Below are 9367 nucleotides of genomic sequence, written 5' to 3' on the forward strand. Positions count from 1 at the left end.
TAGCATTTGGCAGCAGTATGGCCCACTTTTCCGATTACTTGACAGATGGAACAAGGCACTCCATTGGTGGAGTTTTTGTGGCACCCACGATCACATCCACGACCTCTATTGGAATGATGATACGATCTATAGCTATTGTTGGAGCTAGGAGAGGACGTGAAAGAGGCTGCTCCATTTTTACTGGCAGTATTGACAGTTGCATTGCTGAGGTCTAAAGAACTTTGTTGGTAGGAAAGTCAGAGTTCATGTGTGAGGAGATGACCATAGACAATATCAAGGGACATAGGTTCCACTCGGGTTGAGATGGAGGTAACGATGGAATCACATTCAGGGTCAAGCCCAGCAAGAACATAGGAGGTGATATGATCATCACTTAGTGGTTCAACATAGGCAACAAAAATATCAGCAAAATTTTGTATTTGTTTAAAGTAGCCCCCAATGGAAAGATTTGCCTTTAAACAAGTTGGATGCGGACATGAGTGATATGAGCACACGAGATGACAGAGTATAGTGTTTCAAGTTGGAGCCAGAAATCACGGGAGGTTTCTTTGCCAATTACTTGGGCGAGAACAATTTTGAAAAGGGAAGAAATAAGCAGATAGGATTATTTGGTCTTGTTGGCACCAATGACTATAGGCAAGACTGGGTATAACATCGGTTTGACTAGTTGGAGAAACAATGGTGGTAAGAGGTGGTGGACAAAAAATACTCCCATCAAGATAAACCAAAGAGTTGTCACCCTTTTGAGATAGGGGACAACTTGAGCCATCCATATATAAGAGATAGTTCTCACATGTCATGTGAGTTTGAGTGTGAGAAGATGTTGAAGATTGGTAAGGGAAGCATGTTGAGTGGTGGGAGAGGAAGAGGATGTGGTTGAGGAATGAGAGGTCATCCTATGAGGATCGGTTGATAGATGTCGAGTAGCTTTGATACCATATAATAAAATATTTGCTGGTTTTAGTGTAATTGTCTCACACAATTTGGTGGATGTTGAACTTTTATTTATAGAGTAAACTTGTATATAATTTGTTATTTACAGGATAAGATATACACACTAGTTTTTCAAATATTCAAACGAGATAAGATGTTATCATTTGCTGCTGTGATTTGCTTTATCTTCATCTTATTATTGCTAAGCATAATCTTCACATGGTTGTTAAAATTTATATTTATTTGATTGTGTGGCTGACTTTGAGTTGGTTTCTTCTTGATGATGTGTTGCAATAAATAGATATTACGTATTACATTAAGCCAGTTCAGCTTATAAGCTTCTTGAGTATAAAATTTATGCTTATAAGTAACATTTCTCTTTTATGTTTTTATCATTTTAAACATCTTTTTGTATCCAATAAACATTGATATTACGATTTTTTTTTCCCAACGTGGCTTTCCATGTTATTCATTATTTTTCATTATTGTCACATTTATTCCTCATTTGTAAATGGATTTTATCACTATTTATCTTTCCTCTAGAGAAATTTGAGTTTAGATTCTCAAATGGTTAAGGCTTTCATTTATTTTTTAATTTCAAATTTTCAAAACTCTGCTTTTTAAATATGTTACCATTAGAAAAAAAAATTCAAAATATAATCATTAGGAAGAGATGAATAAATTAAAAAAGACTACTGAAAAAAGATAAATATTAAAAAAACATGATGGTTAGAGGAAAAATAGTATAAAAAAATATGAGTGTTGAAAAGTAAGAACTAAAAAAAAGATTATTTAAATAAAGTAGTTGAAAGAATAGAATGGATGTGTTTTAAAAAGTAGATAGCTAAAATAGATAATAAGCCCTTTTTAGCTAAAACCTAGCATAAATTTTAGAGAGGACAGCGCTGATGCTTTAGCATGCAGCCCGGACCGAAATTGAAGCTCGCACCTCTCAATAAATGCCTCTTAGGCACCCTCTCTGTGGGGTCGCTCCCTTCACCCCACAATTGCAAACCCCAAAGCTTGGTCCCACATCTCTCTCTTTCTCTCTTCTGTCTTCTCTCCCTCGTCTCCTCTTTCTGAATACCACCGTCTTTGCCTAAATCCAAACAAAAGACAAGCCTTCCAAGGAAGACGAGAGATCACTGATTTCTCTCTCTTTCTTTCTATCTCTCTCTCTCTCTCTCTGACCTATCTCTCCTCTCTATCTTAAACTCCCTTACCTTGGAAGAGGAGAGAACTCTTCCAAACCTACAACCTCATGTCCTTCCTATAGTGCATACAAGATCCCCCATCATCAGAATATCACCACAACTACCTGGCAATATTTAAGCACTGAACCACTTCGGCTTTCTCAAAGCTAATGAAACTCATAAGATAGGAAAGAATAAGAGAACGAAGAAGGGTTCTAGGTTAAGGTGTTAGGCTCGATAGACAGGCCAAGGATGATCGCGAAAAGCCAGGAAGGGGCTCAGAGCGAGGCCGCTACTGGGCCTGCTAAAGGCAGTTCTGAGTCCAGCCGAGCGGGGTTGAAGAAGGGGCCATGGACAGCTGTGGAGGATGCAATCTTGGTAGAGTATGTGAAGAAGTATGGTGAAGGGAACTGGAATGCCGTGCAGAAGAATTGCGGGTTGATGCGGTGTGGCAAAAGTTGTAGATTGAGATGGGCTAACCATTTGAGGCCAAATCTCAAGAAGGGATCATTTTCACCTGAAGAAGAGAGGATCATCATAGAACTTCACGCTAGACTCGGCAACAAATGGGCTCGTATGGCTTCTCAGGTACGTATTCTCTTATTCAATTTGTTGAATATCAATCATACACGACATGCATTCTCATTTTCATGCATATTCTTCTTTTCTCTAGGGTGATTATGTATTTTTATGATATTGGCATGGATTTAATATTATACTTTTTTCTTGCGCATTTTCTTGATTTTGATCGCGTCCCTTTGGTCTTTATTCTATATTCAGATTGCTTTCTTCTTTCAGATTGCTTTCTTCTTGATCTTATTCTTTTTTATGTTCTGAGGTTGAATCATTTTCTTCTAGAAAAAAGTTTATGACTATCTCGTTTTTCTAATCTGATCTTCCTTCGACCTTGATTGTGACCAAGCGCCGCCCCCCCCCCGGCCCGGTGTTTAGATGAGTGCGATGGCTTGCATGCATCATTTTTCTTCTTGTTTATCATGAATATAAATGAAGCTCCTGATTTAGGAATTAACAAAAATTTCTCCCTTCCTTGTTTTTGGATTCCATATGAACTTAATAATTCCGATTCTACTTTGTTTCCTTTTCTTCTTTATGATCAATTTGTTTCTTAATAAACAAATACATTCGCGTCTTTGACGCTGACCGCAAAGTACTTTTGTCTCTGGTTTCTCTCTCTCTCTTTCATTTTTTGTTTGGACCCACCGCTTTATATTTTTCTGTGAAATTGGCCACCATTACGTAGTTCTTTTTTTTTTTTTTTTTTTTGGGTCCTTCTAAGCCTTTGTTCTAACTCTAATTTCTCCGCTTTCTACCTTCAGTTACCTGGTCGAACTGACAACGAAATAAAAAACTACTGGAATACAAGAATGAAGAGACGCCTGAGATCCGGGTTGCCTATTTACCCACAAGAAGTTCAGCAAGAAGCTGCAGCGTTTCACCTATTGAAACAGCAGCAGCAGCAACAGCACCTCCACCAAAAGCACCAAGATCATTCTTCTTCTGGTTCATTCTCAGCGCTACTCTCCTCTTCTCAACCTCTTGAGCTCAACTACAATCCCTCTCTTTCCCTCTTTGAGGGGATGAATTTCTCTTCGGCTGCAAACCATCTTCCTAACCAGGCATCTTATGACTCCTACTCCAAACCTAGCAACCAATTCAGGTTTTTCAGTGAAAACAATAATATTTCAGGCTATACTTTGCCACTATCCCCCATTTCTCCTTTTGAATCATCACCGTCCACCGTGTTTAACCAGAATATTGCATCCAAACCCATTTCATCTCCATTAATTGAATTCAGTTCAGAGAGTCTTAGTAGGAATTACAATGTCGGGGGCATGGCTGCAAGAGCTCCATATGAGCCATTCGGTGTATCTCAGGAACTAGAAACAGAGCCCCCTTCAAACCAAACACCACCGCAGTCAACAACTCATGCTTCATCCACAGCCAGTGGCGATGAGAACTTTATGACAGCTCCAAGCAATGCTAATGACTGTGAACTGGAGACGCCATTGTCGCAAGATGATAGTGGATTATTGAATGCTCTGTTAGTGGGATCTCAAACTCTTTCTGAGAAGCCCAAGGGAAAAGCATTATCGGCAGCCTCTTCCGATAAAGGGAAAAGCGTGGTGGTGGATGCACTCAGTAAGCAGGAAGACACAATGCACATGGAATCGACTATGAAGATTAGTGGTGAGACGAGCGCTGAGAACCAGTGGGATGATTTGAGCTCTTCTCAATCATCACTTGGTGAGTTAGTCCTTTTTGTTTCGATCTTTTGCCTGATAAATTTAAGATTGGTTTTCATGATGCAATTTCGTTAGCTCGTAATGGTAATGACCGGTTTTATGGTATGCATTCCTCTCTACTCTCACCGATCATTATTTTTTATTTAAAATGTTTGCAAAAAAATATATATGCCTTTCAACTTTTGCTGGTAAGTCATATTCTGTAGTGCCATTATGTTCATATTTTGTACCTTTTGGTTCAAACAGGGATGAAACCAACTGATCAGGATCAACTAGTGGAGATGAACTCCATGGATGATGATTTGTTGAGCCTACTGGACAACTTCCCATCAGCAATGCCTGCACCCGAGTGGTACCGTGGAGGTCTGGACATATCCAATGGGAAATCATCGGGTGTGGAAAGCGACAATACGAGACTTGATACTCAGCAAAATGCTTCACCAGCGCCGGTTACGACGGCTACTACCACACCAGAGCATGAATGGGGAATCAGCCCTTATCAATGGAATAACATGCCTAGCATATGCTAGAGATGGAGCTTCCTACAGATGTCTTGTGTTTCCATTTCTTTAGTCTAGATAGGGTTAGTGCACTAGTGTCCATATGGTTTAAAGAGTAGATAATAGGGCTTCATAAGGGTTAAGATATTAGAGATTAGTCTCAAGGTGGTAAAAAAACTTAGCCTATTAATTAGTTGTGTTGCTTGCAAGTTTAGCTTTGGTTTAGGCCTTATGAATTGTTATTTATATCATGGTGCAATATTGTTTGTTTGTTCGTGAGTGGCTTGTGCATGTAGAGGGGGGAAAAACAGAAAATTTGTTGTGGTTGTATTGTATATATATATGATCATCAATGTAACATTAGCCCCCAGAGTTTAAATTTACATAATTTTCTCTTTTCTCGTATGACCCTTTGGTTATGAAACGAGGTACTTTTCAAAATCTGGAAGTTCTTAAAGTAGGATATATGGGTCATGTGTGGCTTCGGTCTTCAGATGCACAGATAAATTTAGTAAAGGCTAGTTTGCGCACTTTAACATTTAGAATGACTATATTTGTACTCCACAATTCTCCATTTTAAGGGACAGAGCATGCATGATAAACGCAATTTGCCACACAATCATCAGTACTTTCATCCTTGAATCGGGAGTTAAGAATAGCAGTGCGAACTTGCTAAATCCAGAGGTGCCTTGTTGGATCATCTCTTTTAACTTGGGTTGCCTTAAATTTTTGGTAATGAAACGTCTCTATATTTAGTGGGGAGAAAGGGCTCACGCATAGCATCTTTTCCCCAATCGTCGCCGGCCACTTTCCTCTAAATGCTTCCAATAATATAGACTTATATATCCACAAATGTGCATGAGAGGAAACATAGGAGATGCTTGGATCACGGTTCACCAAGTTACTCGTTTCCCCCTTTTTGTAGCTCCTTCAAGGAACATTACTATTATCCTAAGTAAATACTAGAAGCCATGTATTACGATAGTACGCTTGAGGTTCACACATTTTAAATCTTTGTATATGTCCAAGAAGTAAGGTGCATCCATAAAAAGCAATAATCATGATGATCCCAACACCATAAATGATGTTTAACAATGCGCCGCTAGATTTGATGGAATCTTAAAGAATATGCTTGGTGCCCCAAGGTGTGTGTGTGTGTGTGTGTGTGTGTTTCTTTTTTTTTCCCTCATATCCCTTCATTGGTTTTTCAAGGGAGCATAGAGATTGCGTGAATATATCCAAGAGGGAATTATTAATACTTGTCCATCTATGTTAGATTATATCAGTCACGGTTCTATTCACACCACCTCATTATAAGCCATTGAATTCTCACCCTCATAAACCTTGTGTACGTAGTACCTGCTGATCTCTCCTCATGGTTCTCAAATCATGGGTTTTTGGTCTTGTTCTTCTCACTTCAATTAAGGCTAACGTTGCGCCCATTAAAATAAAAAGACTTCGACGTTTCCACCATTGTATAGACACGGCCGGTTCATTTTAAACCAATGCTGTTTAATATAATGTGAGTAATCGTATAATTGTTAATTTGTTCCTACGAATAAGAGTGGCATATATATATTTAATAAGATTAGATGAAACTGCAAACCCGACATTATTCCAATTACAGTATATATAGAGCATTCTTTTTTCTTTCTTTTTTTTTTTTATGATGAACAGGAATCCTTGCTATTTTTACCCATGCAGTTAAACTTCGAATCCGTGGTGTACTCGTCCCAATCACCCAAATAGTTAAGATAAAGCATTAGCTCCTCTTTATTACCGATGGACCATGACACCTAGAAATTATTCTTTGCATCCAAGGATTTGAATTGAATCATGTTAGGCTTGGAGGGAGCAAACCAACAAAAACCAAGCTAGGCCTTATTACTTACACAGTTTATAAAGCACTTAACAATCAACAGATAATATTATTATATATGTTGGAATTTAAATTAGGAGTACGATGACTCCAACGTGCGGTACGTAGCGTATTCATCTGATTCAGTACCAGCTTCTTAATTATTTTGAGAGATCATGATGCCACAGATCGACCAGGATCCGTGCATCGATCCTCAAGCATATATATTTATTTACGTACTACGTACCAACATTAGTTAACAAATTAAAGCTGGTAGTTTTATTCAAGAAGCAACCAGGGAGTCATTGTTATATGGAAAACTAGTTTTACGCACAGAGAAGGAAATTCAGTGGTGCATGATTAGCTAGCTAGCCAAGCTGGCTAATTTGAACTTGCAAGGGGATCGAACAGTAGTGTTGGCCGATGGAAGATTGTCCAATACCAATATTAAATAGTCTTGTACTGAATGAAAAAACCTTGTAACACTTTTGATTAATGAAATGGTATTAGTCTGTTTGATTTTAAAAAAAGAAAAAAAAATTACTGCCATAACATTAATGTACAAAATAAACATATATATATATAGGGTTCCTGCAAACGCAAGTTATTTGTAAACATATTCTCAAATTCCATAGGGTAGAAAATTTTAAATACTAATAATTAAAATTGCCGAACGACGTCGCATGCAGGCTCGTCTCATAAACACACACACACACACACATATATATATATATATATATTCAAATTCTCCTCTATGGGCTTTACCTAAAATCATATTCGATCTGGATTGAACCCATCGATTCAGTCACCATTCAACCAGTTTTTCGAGATTTCTTTACACCCAACATTTGATTGATAACCGAGCTTTTGCCATTTGTCGTGTATGATGCTCTTAGATTATGCAAGCAGCTTTTCTAGTCGTCCCAGGTCGTTCTTACCTTGTCGAGATCGTTGATTCCAATATTTATTAATTATCCTTTTTGCTAATTTCAATTTCAGTACTTAGTTACATTTATTATTTTACCATATATATTTCTCTATAATAACCAAGAAAACATATTAGAAACCTTATTAGAGCCGGCAAAAAATAAAAATATTTTTGAGCTCCAGTGCTCCACATGATAGAACAAAGCCTAGTTCAACTAATCCATACCAGTAAATCATTTGAATGCAATAGGCAATATCATATGGTGCTTTCTTCTATGCACTGAAGATTAGGAGTGGACAACGAGACCCTGCAGCCTGCTACCACTCCCCAATCTACCCCGCCCCGACATGGGCAAGACAAATTCCCCTGGCCTCCAGATGCAAGTGAATCTGGGTCTCCTGCAAATGCGGGGGGCCGGCCAATTCTAACCCTGGCCCGCACGTATTATATATGTATATATCTTAATTTATATATAACAAACGATGTTGTTTTGGGGAATGCAAAATGGCAACGTTTTGTTTTATATGGTCCTAAAACTACCCCATACTCTCAACCCTCTCTCTCTCTCTCTCTCTCTCTCTCTCTCATCTCTGTCTCACAACGCACGCCGTCACCATTGTTGTGAGGTTGCTATTGTTGTCCCCATCTCAAGCTAGCTTTGTTGTCGTCAAGTATGTATCTCGTCAATCTCGAGTCTATGCTCTTTTTTTTTTTTTTTTAAGTTTTGTTAAGTTATAGAGGATGGGAATAAATTAAAGAGTTGGAGGATGGGATTGTGAGTTGTATACTATAGAGATTTGTTTGTTTGTTGTACTGAAAATTTGATTTAGAATTTTGTTTGAAAAAATTGTGTAATGTGCATGTAAATTTATATTGAAACCCTAAAAAATGATTGGAGTTTCAATATTGAAATCCCAAGTTAATTTAAGGTTTCAATCCGAAACCACATTCTATTATGGGGTTTCAATATCGAAACGTCATTCTATTTTGGGGTGATTTTTGCATAATTTTAATTGTTCTGTATTTTTTTAACATTTCAGATTTTTGTAAGTGAATAAGAATGGATAGTCAGTCAGATTTTAGTGCTAGCCCTTCTACCCCTACCCCTGTCACTACTACTAAATTTAACCTTACTACTACCCCTACCTCTGCCACTACTAAACTTAACCCTACTACTACCCCTACCCCTGCCACTACTACTAAACTTAACCCTACTACTACCCCTACCCCTACCCCTACCCCTTCCCCATGCCTCCACCAAGCAAGAAATCAATTTCAGTTGTTTGAACTCACTTCACCAAAATAGATCATGGTGACCTCAATAACCTCCAACCTAAATATAACCATTATGGTGAAGTGTATGGATATCATTATAGGAGACACGGTACATTCTACTTAAAGGTCTATTTAGAAGAAAAATATAAAAAGAGTCCAATATTAAAATCTTTACAAGAAAATAGTCAATCTAAACTAGAGATTCACTACAATAAAATTGCTTTCTAGGGATGAAAGTTTTCGTCCCAAAATGTAGTCATTTCATCTCTAAAAGTATTTTGGGATGAAAAAATTTTGTCCCTAGTTCATCCCAATAGATCTGTCTCAAATAGTCTTTTGGGACAAAATTTGCCAAAACCATTTAAAAGTGTTCCAACGGATTTTGTTTTTTAATATGAAAGCTTTTTCGTCCATAG

At 37.8% G+C, this 9367-nt stretch overlaps 1 protein-coding gene and 1 non-coding gene across 2 annotated transcripts; one reads left to right on the top strand and one right to left on the bottom strand.

The window, feature by feature from the left end:
* Nucleotides 1–241: 241 nt before the first annotated feature.
* Nucleotides 242–380, bottom strand: LOC122305936. Its single transcript, XR_006241367.1, has one exon. It is a non-coding gene; the product is annotated as a small nucleolar RNA Z247 (small nucleolar RNA).
* Nucleotides 381–1874: 1494 nt separating this feature from the next.
* Nucleotides 1875–5273, top strand: LOC122303957 (transcription factor MYB101-like). Its single transcript, XM_043115952.1, has 3 exons — nucleotides 1875–2714; nucleotides 3464–4391; nucleotides 4637–5273. The coding sequence occupies exons 1-3, from the start codon at nucleotides 2379–2381 to the stop codon at nucleotides 4918–4920; spliced, it is 1548 nt and encodes a 515-aa protein (XP_042971886.1). The 5' UTR covers nucleotides 1875–2378; the 3' UTR covers nucleotides 4921–5273.
* Nucleotides 5274–9367: the final 4094 nt, after the last annotated feature.

Source organism: Carya illinoinensis, chromosome 3, assembly GCF_018687715.1.
Source record: "Carya illinoinensis cultivar Pawnee chromosome 3, C.illinoinensisPawnee_v1, whole genome shotgun sequence".
Classification (NCBI taxonomy): Eukaryota; Viridiplantae; Streptophyta; class Magnoliopsida; order Fagales; family Juglandaceae; genus Carya; species Carya illinoinensis.